The 21123-nt window shown below is 38.2% G+C and overlaps 1 protein-coding gene across 2 annotated transcripts in view; it reads left to right on the top strand.

Annotated features, from left to right (window-relative positions):
* XPO7 (exportin 7) overlaps positions 1-21123 on the top strand; it is a 96822-nt gene that overhangs the window by 53051 nt on the left and 22648 nt on the right. The window contains exons 2-11 of one of the 2 annotated variants that reach the window (XM_080674230.1): positions 6957-7103; positions 9632-9725; positions 10290-10456; positions 11496-11588; positions 14352-14456; positions 16459-16624; positions 17199-17272; positions 18372-18491; positions 19647-19793; positions 20553-20725. In XM_080674230.1, coding sequence (XP_080530356.1) covers positions 6957-7103; positions 9632-9725; positions 10290-10456; positions 11496-11588; positions 14352-14456; positions 16459-16624; positions 17199-17272; positions 18372-18491; positions 19647-19793; positions 20553-20725 — 1286 coding nt within the window. The remainder of the gene's footprint in view (positions 1-6956; positions 7104-9631; positions 9726-10289; positions 10457-11495; positions 11589-14351; positions 14457-16458; positions 16625-17198; positions 17273-18371; positions 18492-19646; positions 19794-20552; positions 20726-21123) is intronic. The other variant, XM_080674231.1, reaches the window with a different exon arrangement.

Raw genomic sequence — 21123 nt, forward strand, 5'->3', positions numbered from 1 at the left:
TAAGATCTTCTCATTTTTAATGGGAAGCTAGAAAACCAGGTGTTACTATGAAATATTGGTCCAAAGTTTTAAACCAGTTGAAAAACAGAAACATGGACCAGTTTGAAGCCACCAGTTTGACACCAGTGCTTCAGAAAATTCAGTTTACACTGCAGCTTGTATTTCTCTGCACCATTAGTGACTATGAGAAGGGACCAAAACTGGTTTCTAGGGACATGTTAAGTGAAACTGTTGAATTAAATTTATAAGTCAATAAACCACTAAGTGACCAGGCATAGTCTGGCAGTTTATAATGTTTACGTGTGTTTTGGTTGCCTATTACCCACAATGCAAAATCATGTGTTTATTACAAATTAGAATTGATTAGTAGTTTGAAGTGTGAATTTTGCAGTCTCATACGCCGACTTGCCATCCTTATCTAATGCATGCAAGGCTCTTGCATAGCATTATCACTTGCCAAAAATATGTGTTTTATCTTGTTTTACAGCAATACACATTACACAGCATCTGCAACCAAAAAGTTTTACTCACCCTCTTAGTACTCTCAGAAACAGAATGTCCTTAAATGCATCCAAAACTCCTACCTTATTTATTTACTGAGAAAATAATGGGACTTGTGGTTCTAAACATTCTAAATCTAAAGTGCAGTTGTTGGTCATTGATGAACTTCTTTTCCATAGTATCAGAAAGAAATAGATGAGAGTAAATACCTGGAGAATGTGGGGAAAACTGTGGCATTCATTCATCCATCTGTTTTTAAAGCTTATTGAAATATAATATACAGAAAAATACACTAATTATAAATGAACAATCAATGGATTTTCTCAAAATGAGCGTGCCTGTGAAACCAGCACGCAGATTAAAATATGAAATATTGCCCTAGCTGGTTTGGCTCAGTGGATAGAGTATCGGCCTGGGGACTGAAGGGTCCTGGGTTCGATTCTGGTCAAGGGCACATGCCTGGGTTGTGGGCTCGAACCCCAGTAAGGGGGGCGGGGGGCGGGGCGTGCAGGAGGCAGCCGATCAGTGATTCTCTCTCATCATTGATAATTCTATCTCTCTCCCTCTCCCTTCCTCTCTGAAAACAATAAAGATATATTTTTAAATGAAATATTTATTCATACTACTATGATGGCTTTCTGTTTGGGAACTATTACATTTAGTGCTGCCATGAACATTCTTGTACATGTTTTTTTGGTGAATTTAGCACATCTACCGGGTGTGTAACTGGGAGTGGAATGGCTGGGTCATAGGGTATCCATATGTTTAGCTTTCATAGATGGCTGCCAGTTTTTCAATGTGTTTGAACCAACTCAGACTCCACTAGTAGTGTATGAGTTCCAGTTTCTTATCCACTTGATCTGGGCATTTTCATTTTAGTCATTCTAATGGCTATCTCATTGTGATTTGAGTTTGCATTTCCTGATGATAGTTGAGCTGAAGCACCTTTCATTTGTTGGCCATTCGGATGTTCTCTTGCAAAGTTTAGATTCAAGTCTTGTGCACTGGCTTTGTAAACTTTTTTCTTTAACTTTTAAAAATAAACAGTTTGTATATGTAAACATTCTCATTCAGAGAGCCATCTACTTTCCCCCATTGGCCCCACTGCAGTAACATCCTAGAGATCTACTAATATATGTATAAAACCAAAATAGCTTTGACCTACAAGATTGCTGTCAAGATTACCTGGTAAACAAGAGGAAACTTTGCATGAAATGTTCTTTTCAGGCCCTTAAAACTGTCAACATTTATTAATGGTAAGAAAGAACAAAATAAAAGTGGTAATAAACAGAGACATATTTTTTTTAAATTTAGCCTTTTGCCGTTTTGGTTTTATGAATTCTGATTGGAAACAGAATCAGCTGTTAATTAATAATATGTTACTAATTAGAAGAGTTACTTTAGAAGAAGAATATAACTTAAATTTGCTCAATCTATATACAGTTGTTGGATGTGTTATTTCCTGCTTATAAGTAGTATATGGTTGTGATAAAAAAATTATGGAAATATATATAACATAGAAATTAAGTCTCCCATAATCTCATCTCCAGAGATAATTGTTTGGCTTGTATTCATCCACATTTTCATCTATGAATTTGCTAACATATATCACACATGATATACTCTACATACTGTTTTGCCACTTTTTTTTTAACCTCTCAATAATTATTGTTACTGAATTTTTAGGAGTTTTAGTATATCACCTTTTAAACCTTACTTGTAGATCTTTAACATGCTTCGTTTTCTGACAGGTTCAGTATACATCTTTTAATTTATTTAACACAGTGTTCTCTAGAACACAGAAAAATTCCAACTAAAGATCTAAATTGATGGAGATTATAAACAGGTTGAAAATGGCTTGATTTTATCTCCCAGCAATTCTTTTTATATTTAAGGCATCCTAATCATGAAAATTCAGCTATTAGATTGGTAATTCTACTCTATACTCTTCATGAGAACTTCTCTGGGTTGAGCCTGCCTTTACACTTTGTGACTCCTGATCATTCCAGGTGGTTCCGACAGATGTGCCCTGAAGAGCACCTGCACAGCTCACTAGCCACCCAAGGATTGTGCTTGTTTTCTAGTTCAGTAGTTGGCATTAGTGGGAATGTCATCAAATCCTTTTTCAAAGAGAGTAGCCTAGTCTCCTGTAAACCTCCAAGTGGATATTTTTTAAAGCAGTGAGACTAATTTAAAAGTATATACTGTTAGGCTTTTTTAAAAAGCATGTTTTACGAATTAATAAAAATAAATTCCAAGGTATTCTACTTTGTGGGATAGTATATAGCATCTAATGTACAAACAAAATTTTCATTTTCTTCTAATCTTAGATAAATCATTATATTCTGAGGTTCATAGTCTGAACTGATAGCACCTTATATTGAAAAGAGAATAATTGAGCTACATTTTCTCTATCCGGGTTTAAAAGACTATATTAAAAATAATGTTGCTAAACATTGAAGAAGATATATTCTCTTAATACCTTCATTGTAGCTATTGCTAGTGAAATCGTGTGGTCTAGGCTTGGGGGTTTGATCACCTTGCGTTTTTACTAAAGCAATACTTTGTTAGTTGAAGATTGCCTTCCAGTTCTGTGAAGTATTTCGCCCCAACCCAATGGGCTTTTCTGTTGCAGTGGGACTAGATGGAAGCTTCTCTGTGGATTATAGGTTTGGCCATCTCAGGAACAGAAAATAGGCATTTTTCTCTGGGGACTTCTGTGTGACTGAACTGGCATCATGTGGTAGCCATCCTATCTAATAAAAGAGTAATATGCAAATTAACCCTCACTCTGCTACACCCACAAGCCACGCCCACCAGCCAATCAGAGCGAATATGCAAATAAACCCAACCAAGATGGCTACGGCCACAGAGAGCAGGAGGGAGGCTTGGGTTTCCCTGGCAATGGAGGAAGCCAAGCTTTCTGCCTGCCCTTGCCGGCCTAGGCCTCCACTCAAGGCTACAAAGTTTCAGTGATAGAAGATACATAAACCCAAACAGAAATGGTGGCAGCCACAGAGCTGGAAAGAGCAGGAGGCTAGGGTTGCCCCCGGTGATGGAGGAAGCCAAGCTTTCCCACACCCTGGCGGGCCCAGGCCTCTGCTTAAGGCTACAAACTTTCAATTATAGAAGATACATAAATCCCTCTAAAAAGGCTGCCGCCACGGAGCAAGCAGAAGGCTTGGCTCCGCTCCAGGCTACAAAGTTTCAATTGTAGAAGATAAATATACCCCAGATACCAGGGCCTCCGCTTGGGTCACCAGGGGGCTTGGCTGGCCTGCAAACCACCACAGGCCCCTCACCCAGGCCGCCCCACGCCCCAAGGGAACCCCCACCCTGATCCGGGACATCCTTCAGGGCAAACCAGCTGGCCCCCACCCGTGCACCAGGCCTCTATCCTAGCTAATAAAAGAGTAATATGCAGATTGACCATCACTCCAGCACACAAGATGGCTGCCCCCATGTGGTCAAAGATCCTGCCCCCATGTGGACACAAGATGGCCAGCAAGGGAGGGCAGTTGGGAGGGACCAGGCCTTAAAGGGAGGGCAGTTGTGGGCGATCAGGCCAGCAGGGGAGGGCAGTTGGGAGGAACCAGGCCTGTAAGGGAGGGCAGTTGGGGGCGACCAGGCCTGCAGGGAAAGGCAGTTAGGAGGGACCCAGGCCTACAGGGGAGGGCAGTTAGGCATCAATCAGGCTGGCAGGGGAGTTGGTTAGGGGGTGCTCCGGCTGGCAGGCAGAAGCGGTTAGGAGCAATCAGGAAGGTATGCAGGCGAGCAGTTGGGAGCCAGCAGTCCTGGATTGTGAGGCCCAGTGGGATCGGGCCTAAACGGGCAGTCGGACATCCCTCGAGGGGTCCCTGATTGGAGAGGGTGCAGTCTGGGCTGAGGGACACACACACCCCCGTGCACGAATTTTGTGCACCGGGCCTCTAGTCCTTAATAAGAAATGGTGAATGGGAGGAGGTTTCATACAGGTATGACCAAGCAAAAGGGGAAGATGCTGGGTTGTATTGTTGCTACCCTAAATGTAAGGTACTAGTTTTAATAGCTAATCAAATAAGATAAATTATTTTATTCTGTGTCCAGAAAAAGGTCATTCAGAATAATCTATTAGATTTACTTTGGGAACATGAGGATCTAAAACAAAATAATGTAAATGTCTCAGCCCCTCTCCTTCCATGGGGAGTATGGGCAAATATAATGACTCTCAACCCTGTGGATTTTAGATGTTTCTACTAATTGTTTGGGAAAACAAAATGGTTTCCTATTTGTTCTTCTGGAAACAAAGAAGTAAAAGCTCTAGTTCTCCAAACTGTTTGTGTAAATAGTCAAATTACTTATTGTTTTTTAAACATTCTTGTTTCCTGAGCTGAAAACTCATTACCAGACTTACCCTGCAGTATGTTTTTTCTCTGCTAAATTAAAGCAAAACAACAACACGATGCCCACCATAACCTGCATGTCTGTTGTTAGCAGTACGGAACTACTGGTGACAGATGCTTAGCTATTGTGTGAACAACTTTGTTGTAATGAACATAAACAAGAGTTGCATTGGAGGTGCCACCAGGAACTGATTGATCCGACTTTAAGGATATCATTATATCTTAAGCAGCAGAACTGTTTAGGGAATCTGCTCAGGGTGTGGTGGCTGTGGAGGTTTTGAGGCTGCTGCTAATACCCAATACCAGATTTTACAGCTATCTTCCCATTTAGTTAAAATAGTTCTCCCCATTTAGTTAAAATAATGTGTTCCCTTTCTTTTAAGTGAACCATTTTATAGGTGGAGGGAGGAAAAACTTGCCTGCTAGGTTGAAACAAAAACTTTGCGAGGGAGATTTAATCCCTTGCTTAGGTGTGGGAATTTATAATTAAACTGATTTATTTGTCGGTAGGGTCTTGGACCAATATTGGCAAGCAGATCACTGACTTTCATATGTGTTTTATGGAATATTTGTAATTAATTCTTTGTGTTTATAAGGTATGTGAAAAAAAAATCCAGATACTACTTACAGAGCTTTATTCCTTGAGATCTTTGCAAGCGCAGTTTTCTCTGTGCTTTTGAATTGAAGAAGGTATTAAGTGTAAGTCAGAGAGCAATTAAACAAACACAGGCCTAGTCAGAGCCGAGTTGTGAAGGGTGGTTGGTCTGTTTTGTTGTTTTACTGTGTTCTTAGGTGTGGGGGGGGAGGGCGCTCTCAAGCGAGACTAGTGGTGATCTTGGAGTGTCAGTATTTGTCTTTCTGGTTTTCTTTAGGTTAATGTTTGAAATTTATTAATCATGTTGAGTAAAATTGGTATCCTGCCCTAAGAGCTTTCTTGCTTAATGGGAAAACTGTGATTTATAGTCACAGCCTAGTGAAATAACAGGGTAATAGAAGTCTTGGGCAGACTGTGGCTGTGCAATATTATTTTAGGCTATTCACCCAGGTTGGTTTTTTAAAATATTTTTTTTCTTATCAGAATTGTCAATTCTAGTATTGGGGTTCTTTGAACTGTTTAAACCACATCTTGCTTGCTACTGTAGAAAATAGGCATAGATTCCTTTTTAAAGTCCAAACCATTCCTTTAAACACTAACAGATGTTTTTGCCTCCTCTCTAGTTAGGGCAGGGTGATATTAAGTCAACTCTTACTAGTTCTTTCCTCTGCTTTTTAACACCGCATTAAGTGGAAGTAGATTTGTGTCCCTCTGGGGTTTGACCAAAGCACACGCCCATCCCCTTCCTGCTTATTTGGAACTGGTTCAAGATTTGGAGAGAAGGGTTTATTTGGGGGTGTTTCCCTTGTCTTATCTCTGTGTGAGCATATGCTAGGGTTGAATTTATTTTGACCCGGCCATTTAAATTTGGAACCGAAGCAAGAGTTTAAAGTACAACAGAAAAGACTCCTGGCTACGGAACTTTAGCCATGAGGGACCCAGGGAGGAAGGTGCGTATGTACATACATTCTGAAGTTTTCTTAGAGAGGTTGGTATCTGTATGCATGCACATAATTGTAAGCTAATACTACTTGGCAAAGGGAAAATATGTAAAACTAAAGATATATGTGACATTTATAGTATGTGTTTATGTGCTTCATTTTACAGCAACAACTAGTATTCATAATTTTGGCAAATAAATTCTAAATTTTCATTTGAAAGCTTTTGGGTAAAGCTTAAGAGAATGGGTATTTTCAAGGAAAAAATATATCATTTGTGATTGATTTTTAACGGAGTAACTGAAAAAATATATAGATTGATTAGGCATTGTCTTCTAAAGCATCAAATAAAGAGCTATAAATTATATATATATATATTATCTATATATTATTAGATAAAGGTCACCTGGCTTCTCCTCAGAGTTGAGAAGCCAGTCTCTCTTCATTGATTATTATTTCTTTTTGTCCGGTAATTTCAAGCATGGTTTCTTGCTTATATAGTAGGCTGTACTGATTACTTTCTTGACTGATCTTTTCCAGAGCCTGGCCCAGTTAGAGAATCTGTGCAAACAGCTGTATGAAACCACAGATACAACCACTCGGCTCCAGGCAGAGAAAGCCTTGGTTGAATTCACCAACAGCCCCGACTGCCTGAGCAAGTGCCAGCTACTCCTCGAAAGAGGAAGTGTACGTAAGATTTGAAAAAACCTAAAGGATAACATGTTTAAGAAAATATATTCATGTTTAGGGGTGGATTGAGATTCTTCTAGGTGCCTTTCCCTTCTTAATTTTACTTTTAAAAAGCACTATACCTGCCAGATTAGCAAAAAAAAAAAGAAGGAAGGCCATATAGCCTCTTCAGTAAAATCTCATTGAACACACTGAACATATATATTTTGTCCTGTCATTTTTTATGTTGTCTAGTTTCTGGGACTCCTTTTCTGTTGTTTACTCTTAATTACTACCTCCTTGCAAAGAAGAAAGGGCTGTATATAAATATCCACAAAATCCATGTCACCTTACAAGTTCCCCAGTCTTCTCTATTTTTCCTCCTCTGTGCTACAGCTGCTGCTTATTGCCTTAGAAATATAGGGGAAATGGTCTTGACAATGAAAAGTATTAGAAGTTACAGTTTTAAAAATGGAATTAGAACCTCTTCTAGCTAAAAATAGCAGTGCGGTGATCAAAATAATACTTTTAATGAAACATAGTTTGATAAATATTTTTGGCAAGATGGGGGTCTGAGGAAGGATAAAAATCCAACCATCATGAAAGGGCATTGAGAGCCCCAACCGGTTTGGCTCAGTGGATAGAGCGTCGGCCTGCGGACTCAAGGGTCCCAGGTTCGATTCCGGTCAAGGGCATGTACCTGGGTTGCGGGCACATCCCCAGTGGGAGGTGTGCAGGAGGCAGCTGATCGATGTTTCTCTCTCATCGATGTTTCTAGCTCTCTATCCCTCTCCCTTCCTCTCTGTAAAAAACTCAATAAAATATATTTAAAAAAAAAAAAAAAAAGAAAGAAAGGGCATTGAGAGAGTAGAATCCCAACCAGACTAGCGGCTAGTACTGTACTTAAGACTGGAAGGAAATGTGAAAAGAACGAAGGAAACTAATTTGTTGAGAGGGTAAAATTCTGGGTGACTCCATTTTTACATTTTCATTAGTAGAGTTACAGTATTATTCAGTAAACAGAACAAATTACAGTCTAAAAATTATCCTTTAGTAAGTAGTTGGAGAAGCTAACTCTTTTTGCAAGTATCTGAAGGGTACAGAGTCATGGTCAGATATTGCATGGTGCTCTGTTCTGTTTTCATATGTAGTGTTTTATATATTTCCTTTCAGTCACTTGATCTTAGGATTGATCCACTTAGATTTGTACTGTGGAAGATGCACAACTAGCTTTTCCACTTGACTCCCTCTCTGACACTATGCTAACTGGAGACGCTCCTACTGACAGTGAGCAGGCTGCAATAGAACAGGACCTCTGCAATACTAAAAACACCTCATCATAGTGGATTCTTCCCTGTTAATCTATGTTGACTTCTTAGTGACCTTACAGATTTATTGGAATTAATGGTGTAGAGACCATTTGCGTGTTTTGTAGTGTATAGTTATACACCATGTTACAGCAGCCTCTCTTACGTTATTAGTGATTTTACACACCCACTCTAATCAGTTTAAAACCTGTTCAGGGAAGTTGAATAAAAGTCACATGTCAAAGTCACTTTTATAGATTTTTTCTTAAGCTTAAATTTTTTTTATAACTGGTGTTATAATGTAATGCCTGTAGATAGCCTACTGTCTTAAGAAGGACTTTTAGTTTTATCAACAATTATCCTTGATCCTTGATTAAATTATTTTAATGGTTCTGAGTCTGTCTCTGTTTATGACATTATGTAATACAGTCACATGGAGGAATTCGCACATGGCTCCTTCTTGCACATTATGATCAGATAGATAATTCTGATTCTGTATAAGGTTAAAATTCATTAAAATCCACACTTGAGAATATGATGCTACTCCATTTCTGTGGCCATAATTTCTCTTTCTCATAAATAATTGTTATGAATTTACTTTAAAACTAGCATATTCTCCAAAGCTGTAGCTGATTGATAGCTGTGCTGGTGAAAAGACATACTAGTAATTTGGGAGTTAACTGTACAGCATAATGTAGATATTGGAGTATTGGAGATACTGGATTCAGTTTGATCAGGCCTTTTACTTGATCTTCCCTCTAATACTTTTTTTTTTGTCTTTCTTTCTACCATACTAAAGGAATATTTTGAGGTGATTTTGGGAATATTTTTGAGGTGAAACTTTTTAAAACATCACTTTAACAAGTCTCTTGGTGGGAGAAGAGTTCTTGGTTTAAATGAAAACAGATTTCTTCTGAAAACCGTAATACCTTTCTGAAAAGATACCTTCTCCCATGTTCCCCCTTGAAGTAATGGAAATATTGGATTCAGTTTGATCAGGCCATTTACTTGATCTTGCCCCTCGTTCATTACTGAAATCAGCCAAATTGAGCACATGCTATATTGGCCTCTTTTTCTTAGAATGATAGACGCTCTAAAATCTATAAGATTTAATCTAGCAAAACAATTTTTTCTTGAATCTGAGCAGATATCTCCAAATGAAAAAATCTTATGACTGGCTAACTCAATAAAATGTAATTCTACATTTCTCCCCACGCCCCACCCCCCCTCTTTTCACAGTCATCGTACTCCCAGTTACTGGCAGCTACATGCCTTACAAAGCTTGTATCACGCACAAACAACCCTCTACCATTGGAGCAACGAATAGATATTCGTAAGTAGAGAATTGTCTATTCTCTCTTCAAGAAATTAGTTTGCTTAGTAACGTGCTGGTGGTAATAGTTAAATTTATATTGCTTGTTTGATAATGTCCTGAAATTGCTAAGCATACAGAATATCTGGAATCTAGGTTTCCCCCCACCCCCAGAATTTTGAGCTTATGAAAGTGAAGAGGGCCCAGAATAATTACTTCTAGATAAGCCTAAGTAACCCCTTTAGTTGTCAGAAGGTTTCTTTAATTCAGTCTTTACTGCCATTAATAACTAAGAAAAACATTGTTAAAGATTTTGAATTCTGTGCAGACTGTGTGATTTAACCATCTAGGAGTAGATTCAAGGCTGCAATACTTCGGGTTCTTCATTGTGACAAGTATAACATTCTCAATTAGAAAGCCTAGTAATCTTACACTCAAAAGTCCCATTTCTCGGTAGCATGAAGACGTAAGGGAGTTTAGAGTCAATAGCATAATATTGCCATTTCTTGGACATTTCGTACATTTAAAGATATATGCCCTTCCCTGGCAGAGCTTTATGTCATGTGGATTGTTTTTGCTTTATAGGGAACTATGTGCTCAACTACCTTGCCACTCGGCCAAAGTTGGCTACTTTCGTGACACAAGCACTTATTCAGTTGTATGCCAGAATCACAAAGCTGGGCTGGTTTGACTGTCAGAAGGATGACTATGTCTTCAGAAATGCAATCACAGATGTCACAAGGTTTTTACAGGTATGATTATATATTTAATGTAATAAGAATGGGAGAAGCAACATGCATATACTTACTTATATACAGTTCTACTCTCTAGAAAGTACACAAAATAGAATTATTTGATATGTTCTTGTCTGTGTCTTTTTTACCCTTAATGTGTCTTGGCTTTGTATGTTTACATCAGCACAAACAAACCCTCCTTCATTCTTTCTAATGCCTAATACTATTCTGATCTAAAATACCATACTTTGATTAACTGATCTCTTAGGGGTAGGCATTAAGTTTGCTTCTATATTTGACTGTTAAATAAACACTCAGTGATTATCCAAATAGGTAGGTAGGTAGGTAGGTAGGTAGGTAGGTAGATAGATAGATTTACATATATATCTATCTTGTCATACTTTGAATAAGTGTATAGGGATTATTGGAATTATTCAAGCAAAAGGATATGTGTATTTTGGCTTTTAAAGATAGTTCCAAATCACCCCCCAAAAAAAGTTCCTTCCTCCAACAATTAGAAGGTGCCTATTTCCCTGTGCCTCCACCCTGAAAGCTCAACTATTGTATTTCTTCAATTTAATAGGTAAAAAGAATTAGTATCTCAGCATTTGAGTTATGAATGGGATGGAACAATTTCTCATAGGTTAATTTACTACTTAATTTTTGTTTTTCTATGAACTTCCTGCTTATATCTTATTTACATTTTGCCTTTTTTCTTGTTGTGTACAGTTTCTTTGAAAATTGTTACACATTCATTTGTAATTTATCTTAAGTGTGTTTTGCCACTTTCTCTTTTTATAATGTGCATGGTATAATGCTTATGGTTATTTTTAAATTATGAAAGGTTTCAATTTTGATGAAGTCAGATTCAGCCGTCTTCCTTATGGCAGTTAGGTTTTATGTCCTGCAAAGCAGCAGTTTTGAACTACAGTTCCTTGCTACCTTGTCTAGGCAGTTTTAATAGCAACCCATGATTCCATCATTTCCAAGGTGTGACTGCATCTCCAATGCTGAAATCGAGCTGCACACACCAACTCTTCCTTTTTCTTTTTACCAGGATAGTGTTGAATACTGCATCATTGGCGTCACAATTTTATCTCAGCTAACCAATGAAATTAATCAAGTAAGTGCTACAGCCTTCCTCATTGAAGTAAGTGCCATATTTTTCTTAGTATTGGTGTTTTCTGCTCTGTGTGGGATGATCGTTTTTGGCAGTTGTGTGCTTTCGCGGTAAGTGATTAATGCCCTTTTGAAACAAAATAATTGCATTGGGTTTTCCTCTGTAAGTACAACCTACCTCACTCTTTTTGTCTTGGTCCCCTTCTGTCTCCAGAATATTTTATCCCCATCTCAGCTTTCCTCACTGGTATTAATGTTCACTATTAGAGATACAAGCAATGGTCCTAAATCAAAAGCTTAATGAAATAATTTATTTGTTAATGAAAAAGAATGAGTTTTAAAAAAGGAATCACAAAAGTGGAACCAGCATCATTTTACATTATGCTGCATACATTAATACATGTTTATAATCATTTAAAAATAAATTACCACGTCTGATAATTAAAGATTTTGCTGGTAATCTTTTCAGAATGCATAAAATATTCTACTAAATACCAAATGTTTTAAATAGTCATTGATGATACAGATCACTACAGAGGAAACACCAGTGGCTTTCTTTTGCTCTGGCTGTTATTTTTCAGTCATTTACTTTCGTATCCAGCTAAAATTTATAATTACTGAACAGGCCAGTATTAATATTAGTTATAATATCTCACCCTTCAGTTGTCAGCTAATAATTACATTGGCATCACTTTTGCTGTTGCTCATAATTGTACAGACATTTTTATTAACCCATGAGAAGTTTTAAATGTATTGGTACTATTTTAAATACACTTGCTTAGCCTATTAAAATCTGGAGGCTGTATGTGTTCTCTGTCACATGCAATCCCCATTGTGGTCGATAATTATCAAAATAATAATAGCTTATACGTTTGAGTGATTACTGTGTGATAGGCACTATTCTGAGCACTTTACTTGTATTAACTTATTTCATTCTCACAATAGTCCTAGAAAGGTACTGTGGTTATCCCATTTTCTAGAGAAGGAAACTGAGGCTAAATAATTTGTCTAAGGTGTCACAGTTAGCAGGCAACAGTATCTGAATTTGAGTCCTCAGTCTTATTCCAAAGACTGTGCTTTAATAACTTTTTAAAAAAATACATTTTTATTGATTTCAGAGAGGAAAGGAGAGAGATAGAAACATCAATGATGAAAGAGAATATCATTGATTGGCTGCCTCCTGCAGGCCCCCCACTGGGGACCAAGCCCACAACCTGAGCATGTGCCCTTGACCAGAATTGAATGTGGGACCCTTCAGTCCACAGGCCAACGCTCCATCCACTGAGCCAAACCAGCTAGGGCTAACTACTTATTTAGCTACTCGCAGGGGTCCTCAAACTTTTTAAACGGGGGGCCAGTTCACTGTCCCTCTTGGAGGGCCAGACTATAGTTTAAAAAAAAAAACTACGAACAAATTCCTATGCGCACTGCGGGCCCGGGACAAGTCGGCTGCTAAGCAAGACAGGCTGCGGCACCCGGCGGACCGGATAAATGTCCTCGGCGGGCCGCAGTTTGAGGACGCCTGAGCTACGGTTACCTTTGTAGTCGGGAAGCGAGCATTAACTAAGTGCAGAAATTGTGGGATTCATGTTCTCCCCTTGTGAAGCTTGGCCTGACAAAATACCATCAGTGTTGGTATAAAAAAGACTTAAATTTTACTTGTCTTTCTTAAGAAGATAATAGAAATGTGTGTAACATACTTAATGTAATTATTCTTGGTAGTATGATTAGCATAATAGGTTATATGTGTTATAGGATGTATAATCCAGCAGTAGCTTATTTATTTAGGACACTTATGATAACACAGTGACATTGAAGCTGGAAATGAGTAATATTTTGAACCTCTACATAACTTAATTTTCTGTGGGGCTTTTTAGTTAAGGGGTTGTCAGATTCAAATCAGAAAGTGTATTTCTGTTACCATTCCTATCTGAGCTTAAAAATAAAAGCAGGAGGGCCCATAACTGGCTATCTGTCAGAAATCTTGCCTCATTATTCTTTAATGTGCCGAAAGCAAAATGAGCTTCCTCTTGGATGAACTGGTCAGTGCATAGAAAGATTTAAGCTTTCAATTGGAAAAAATACCCTGACAACCTTTAACATTTTTTATCCCTTTTATTGAGTTACCACCTACTTATTGAGTAGCGGCAGGAATAGAGGACATACTAAAGAAGTAAAAGATTTAATCCTTAACCACAAAAACCTTTAAAATGTGGCTGAAAAGATGAATAAGTGAGCAATATAACCATTTAATTAAAGTGTTCACTCCTGGGGTCTGGACTTCACGTAGAAACAAATAGGTTAGAGAAGGAGGAAAGTATTTACAGGCTATTGTCATTCATATGAAGTCCATGGCTGCTGGTTAATGACTGTTTTGGAAATTCTGCAGTAACTTCAGCCCAGTGGATTGTTTACCAAAACCCAAGCCATGCTACTATGTGTTTTTGAAACTAAACCACAGGGCAACATAATAGTAATTTTTAGCAGTAACTGCCAAAAATTTGTTAAATTTTACCTAGGTGTAGAGGAAATTAAAACTTTGCAATGGAGATATTCATTCTTCGTTCTGTCTTCCCTCTGTAAACCTTGGAGACATGATATTCTGGCTATTAGCAGCTTATTGTCCTTTGCATCCTCTCACTTTATATAATTTTATAGTAATTTAAATGTTTAAAATGTATTTTGTATTTATGTTGCTTTTATTGGAAATCTTTCTACTTTATTTGAAGTCTGCATGAAATTGTTTTTCTTTTTATTTAATTCTAAAACTTGTATTGTTTATTTTTCTGCACAGGCAGACACCACCCATCCTTTAACCAAACACAGAAAAATTGCCTCTTCTTTCCGAGATTCATCGTTATTTGATATCTTCACACTTTCCTGCAATTTACTAAAACAGGTGAGATGGTAGGCTGGGTCCTGCTTCCCTGTTTATTTTGAAAGGGTGACAGATGAGTGACCCCATAGGTATTTATGCATCTCTTTAATCACCATCAACACCTCTCACATAATACCGTCTCCAAGATGCTGAAGAAACTTGCCAGCCTGAGCACTGGTGTTGGAGAAAGGATTGTGATTTCCCGAGCAGTGAGAGAATATTATCCTATGCTCCTATCTTAAAGGAATCTAGTTTACCACAAAGTTTGAGATTCTGTTGTTTGTTCTTTTTATAGCCACATAAAATCTTCCTGTGTGGAGTAAAGGCATGTTAACTGTAGTGCTCTGAAAGCAGGCTCAGACGACATTGTTAGCACACTAAACCTCATCTGACTCCCTGTCCCCTGCTGAGCTAAAAGCAGCCAATAAACAAGCAACATCTGTAAGGAAAAGCAGATTTTGGAATTTTAACATCCATTTAGATTTCATAACCTGAAGGGGTAGACAGTATCACATAAGGAAATTACCTGTTTTAAAATAGAATAGTTGGTGTTTCCATTCATTTATTGATAGAGTTGAACTAAGAAATGTTAACTTACGTGTTCTACACATTTATAACAATGTTTGGCTGCTTTGTCCCTATAGAAAGCTAAATGGGATTAGTCTCTAGCTCTTTGTTCATTTGGGGGACTTGGGGTTTTTTGTTCTTATTCTCATTTTCCAGTGTGTCCCAGTTTTAGTTTTATTATTTGTTGTTATTGTTAATCCTCACCCAAGGATTGATTTTCAGGGAGAATGGAAGAGAGAGGCAAAGACAGAGAGAAACATCAATGTGAGAGAAACATATCGGTTGGTTGCCTCCTGCACAAGCCCTGACCAGGGCCCGGGCCGGGGAGGAGACTGCAACTGAGGTATGTGCCCTTAACCGGAATTGAACCTGGGACCCTTTAATCCACAGGCTGCCACTCTATCCACTGAGCCAAACTGGCTAGGGCCCAGTTTTAGTTTTAGAAACAAGTTTGAATTCTTTGTCATTCCACTTAATGATGTCCATCTTTTTCCTCAATTGCCTGCTTATCTCAGAATTCCCAGATAGTACTCAGGTTGGGTGAGCTGTCCAGAAAAAAACTGTTTTACCCCCTGGAGGGGAAAAGTTTTTGAGAAAACCAAGGTTTGAATCCTCCTCACTGATACTATCAAACACAACTAGCTTCCCTGCCGGTGTGGCTCAGTTGTTGATCGTGGACCTGTGAACCAGGAGGTTATGGTTCAATTCCCAGTCAGGGCACATGCCTGTATTGCAGGCTCAATCCTCAGTGTGTGGGGGGCAGGAGGAAGCTGATCAGTGATTCTCTCTCATCATTGATGCTTCTATCTCTCTCCCTTTCCCTTCCTCTTTGAAATCAATAAAAATATATTAAAAAATAAAAACAGATAGCCAGCTCTCACCAAGTTCATAGCTGGTATGAACTTTGAACATGAGAATCCCAGTAGCTATGGACCAGTATTTAGCTACAGGCAGGTAAACTGCCAGTGAATAAATAAAATGATTTTGTTTTAGGTTTGGTTTAAAAGATTTTTGTTGATTCTGATGATGGTAATATTAAAAAGAGGAAGGAAGGTAGGACAGGATATAAAACGAACTAGAACTCCCTCCCAGAATTTAACCCCAGCCCTGCCTAGACATAGCTAGATTTTCACATGCAAATGAAGTAACCACACATATTGCTTCAGGATTCCCTGTGGCCACTATGTCTACATGGAAAGAATAAGTGTCAAAGGGGGGATTTCTTTAAATACCGGCTTCATGTTTTACGGTAAATGTGTTGTAATAGTAATAAGTAGCTAGGGTTGTCATGATGGCATTAAGGTAATAGAAGTGCAGCATCTTGTGGCAGGGGAAACATCGCTTTTCTGTGTTGAAATGTAGTCCTCCCTTTCTGGCTCAACAGCCTGCTTGTGAGTCTAGTAGCAAGCTTGGAAGAGGAGTGGTTGCTTGGGGCTCATTATGTTAATTTTTACAGGCTTCTGGAAAGAATCTAAACTTGAATGATGAAAGTCAGCATGGTTTGCTCATGCAACTGCTCAAACTCACTCATAACTGCCTAAACTTTGATTTCATCGGCACATCTACTGACGAGTCCTCAGATGACCTGTGCACAGTACAGATTCCCACCAGCTGGAGATCAGGTAAGAGCATCACCCCACCTGAAACAGGCTGCTGCTCAGCTCTGCGCAGTATCTGTAGGACGGTCTACAGGACCCCTGGCAGTCCCTGTTTATTGTACAAGAGCATTTATAATTTCAGCATCTATCTTCATAAAGTGAGGAAGAGATTCTTGGAGACCTTATGGATCGCCCAGCCTGAAAGAACTCTTAATTACTGACCAGTGTGACTTTGACCTTCTTATATTAACCACCTAGAGACTTTCATTAGGTTATTCATTTGAGCTTTAAAAACAAAATCAAGCAAAAGAACATGTGCTTATGTTTGTGTGTTCCTAAGGATAAAAATTCTTGCTATGAACAGAGCCCTATTGTCTTAAGTTTCTGAGAATTAAAAGAATGAATCTGTTTTTCAGAAGAGCTAAAAACTATGCCTTAAAACAGGAAACAAAAAGCCTTTATTAGCTTATCACTTTCAAAGGACATAAGCACCGTGTAAGTGAAGAAAGCGGAAAGATAATGCTCCCTAACGCAGTGCCAGCACTCAGCCAGTGGCAGTGTGCAGACATGCTCAGTGAAGTGCTTTTGTGTCTTTCAGCATTCTTAGATTCTTCAACTCTGCAGCTGTTTTTTGACCTGTATCATTCCATCCCTCCTTCATTTTCACCTCTGGTAAGTCAGTTTCTAAAGCAAACCTATTTCTAGAAAATAGCAATGGTGAATGAGCCTTATGTTCATTTTGTTGTACAAAATCATAGAACTAACGCATGGAAATACTAGGTTTGGTTATCTAGCCAAGGTCAAGCTTATAGCTTAAAAGTTCTTGCAATAAAGTCTTAATTGTTTTAAAATTATTCCTGTTTAATGACAAATTGCTACAGATCTCAAGCTCTTTTGGTCTCATCTTGACTTTTTACCTCTAATTGTCGAGCTGAAGGTTGTCCTGACTGAGAAGTTTTGAAAATCACTCAAATATAAGTGATAAATGGAAGCTGTGATAGGAAGGCAAATTTGCATACTTATTTCTAAATAGCATTTGAAAACTCTTGGGAATGATGCATTTCTCCTTTAAAACAATAAACTCCTCAAATCACAGAATTCATTCAAGTCCTAAAAGATGTTGGCCTGGGGTTTCAGATGGTTGGGGTAAAATACCGTTTTGCAAAACATAAAGAAGACACAGTATAGTAATGGGTGTTTGGCGTAGTGTGTCTACGGTAGACTACTTCCTGGTCATTGTTATACTTTTCCAAATTAATGTAGACCTTCCTTTGCTTTAACAAAACATGAATTCAGTGTTGTTTGTATCAAGTTAGGAAAAGATAATGTACTCAATAAGGGTAATTAATGAAAAGGCTATTTATAAAGGTGTGGGCAAAATGAAGGGAATCTAAGAAAAGGTGATCACTGTACCCCCTGTGGTGAGCAGTTGTGGGAAGCTTCAAGGGGCCAGGTAGGAGCTCAGGAGAAAGCTGAAGCTGTACAGCAGAGGTAGAGACGCACACACATACCTATCTGTTACAAGTCGGAAGGAAATCCATCTACAGGCCATACTTAGTGGAAATCCCAGTTTCCACTTGCTTAGTACAGATTGCCTCTGTTAGAAGATCCCTGTGTAACAATGCAGAGAGGGCCAATTATAATTGAGGAGGGGTTGAAAGAAGAGAATTAGAGGCATATGTAAAGAAGAATAGAGGAGTGGAAAAGATCATGAAAATAGCTGTACAGTCTTTTTAATATGAGCTGTGTTTGGGTTGTGCCCTGTTTTTAGGTATTATCTTGCTTAGTACAGATTGCCTCCGTTAGAAGATCCCTGTTTAACAATGCAGAGAGGGCCAAGTTTCTCTCTCATCTTGTCGATGGTGTTAAACGTATACTGGAAAATCCACAGGTAAAATTTGAGGATTTGTTTTTATTTGAATAAATATATGATTGCTATCTCTATATATGTGATATATATGATTCTGAAATCCCAGAAAACAGCTCAGTCTTGTTCTAAAAGGTTTAAGTGAATCTGTATTTGTAGAAAGTTCTTGAGAATGTTGGCCCAAAAGAGGAGCTTGTATCCTCTAGCTTAGAAATGCACGAGTTGTGGGAAGGATCCCTTTGCACAGGAAAATAAGGTTAGAGCTAGAGTCATTTCCCCCCAAGAAATTAAGAATTTAAATTTGTTTGTGTTTCCAATTTTTTGAATGTGCATTGTTTATTTAACTATATAGAACAGCTTTTAGGTGGGAAGGGAGAGATTTCTCATTCAAATATTTTTTCCATAACTCAGTAGTCCTTTTTGTCTTTTTCAGTCCCCAAGATTTTGTAAACACTTCTTTTTTTAAAAGTATAACTTCTCTACACTAGGACATACCATAAAATCAGTTCATAGTTCATTCATTCACCAAATTTTATGAAACACCTACCATGCTCCAGGAATACAGTGGTGAACAAAACAAGGTCTGTCCCCCTATACCAATAGAAGAAGACATATATAAGGAAAATAAATATGTTGGTATTATATGCGAATAAATCAAAAGTTTGATATAAGTATAAAATATATAAACATAATATAGGAATAGATAAATTTATTTTTTATTATTAAATGTTTAAATATATAAAACATTTGTATAACTTTGCTGCTGTGGTTTAATTGTTCTTGATAAATTTGACAGATGTGAAGATGAAAATTTCTTTTATCTTTTAATTGATGAGAAGCAAGCAGACTAGTTACATCTTAGATCACGCCCTTTTTTTGCCATTTATCAGCTTTACAACCTTAGGCCCATACTGTGATCCTTCTGGGCTTCCGTTTCAGACTCTTTCAGTTGAGGCTAATGCCACAAGGTGATTACTGTGAACACATGAGATAAGCAAAGTACCCATCCTTTTTTAAAAAATTATTTTTAAACATTATACTGATGTGTCCTTCTGAATGATGGCTCGCATCTTACAAGTTTAAGTAAATTTCCCCCCTCCCCTGATGCCATCCCAAATGTCGTTTGGAAGTATAGTGAGTCACATTTTACATTTTGTTTTCCTCCTGTGCTGTCACCAGAGTTTATCAGACCCAAACAATTACCATGAGTTTTGCAGACTACTGGCCCGACTGAAGAGTAACTATCAACTGGGAGAATTAGTAAAGGTGGAAAACTACCCTGAGGTCATCCGATTGATAGCTAACTTCACAGTGACCAGCTTACAGGTTTGTCTTTGATAGCTTGGCTCTTTCTTCCTAAACATTGGAACCTCTTCTCTTGCTCACTGGTTTTAGCCTTCTAAGACTATTCTTTTTTTTCCCCTTGGCAAAAGTGAATTGTAAATACATGTAGGGTAACCTTGCAGAGTAATTACTATGGTAGTCTACTCATGTGTATTACAAAAGTGCAAGGAGTATTGGGAGAAGAACATATGGGAATTACAAGGCAAAGAGAATCCCCTCAGAATCACACACACACACACCCAATAGGCAAGACTGGAACAGGGAACTAGACAGTAAAGAGAGAGTGAATGCCCTCTCTTTCTTATTCATATAATGAAGGGCTCTGTCTCTCAAACGTTATGGCTTGCATCAAAATCATCTGAGGAGCTTAATGAAAAAGACAGGTGCTTAGATCTTACCCCACAATTTCTGGTTCACTAGGTTCCGGGTGGAGGCCTGGTGTCTCTATTTCTAACATGCTCTCTAAGTGATTCTCATGCATACTAATGTGTGAGAAACACTTATGCAAGGTTTTCCTTGTGGCAAGGTTTACTCATCCAGCATAGAACAGCTCTTCTCATTAGTTGCATAGTCTCTGAAATACTAATAAACACATTAGACTAATTGCCATACACAGAACAAAGCCCATAAAAGATTCTCATCTTTTTTTTAAGTCTTTATCCTTTGTGTCGAGTGGCATGGGACTAGTGTATTGTGTATAGAAATAAGAAGTATGCCTCCTGCTCTTTTGGTTTTCCTTAGCACTGGGAATTTGCCCCAAATAGCGTGCACTATCTCCTGAGCCTATGGCAGCGTCTGGCAGCCTCTGTGCCATATGTGAAAGCCACAGAGCCCCACATGCTGGAAACTTATACTCCTGAAGTCACCAAAGCCTACATTACATCCCGTTTGGAGTCTGTGCACATCATACTGAGGTAAGGACATTGGGACAGCCTTCCCCCAGTAGCCTGGTGTTAGACTTGCCAGAGATCAGACACCCCATTGGCAAAAAAATGTATTTGATGGGAGTCTTATTGGAGCTAATACTGTTAATGGTCATTCTTTTATGTCAGCAGAATAGCATAAAATCTGAAAGAATAGTCTTTAACATCCTATTCATGTCCTATTATTGCCATCGGTAGCAATATCTTTGAATACAAAATAAAATGTTTGTCCTTGCCACTGATTTTCCTTAAATAGGAGAGAGACATTTATAGACTACAGATTATAAGAATTATAATGTGTAAGTTACAGGTGCTTAATGTGAACTCCTAAAATACTAAATAAATAAAAGGGATTACACAATCCAGAATTGACTAGAGGAAATAAGAAT

Source organism: Plecotus auritus (genome assembly GCF_963455305.1).
Source record: "Plecotus auritus genome assembly, chromosome: 6".
NCBI lineage: Eukaryota > Metazoa > Chordata > Mammalia > Chiroptera > Vespertilionidae > Plecotus > Plecotus auritus.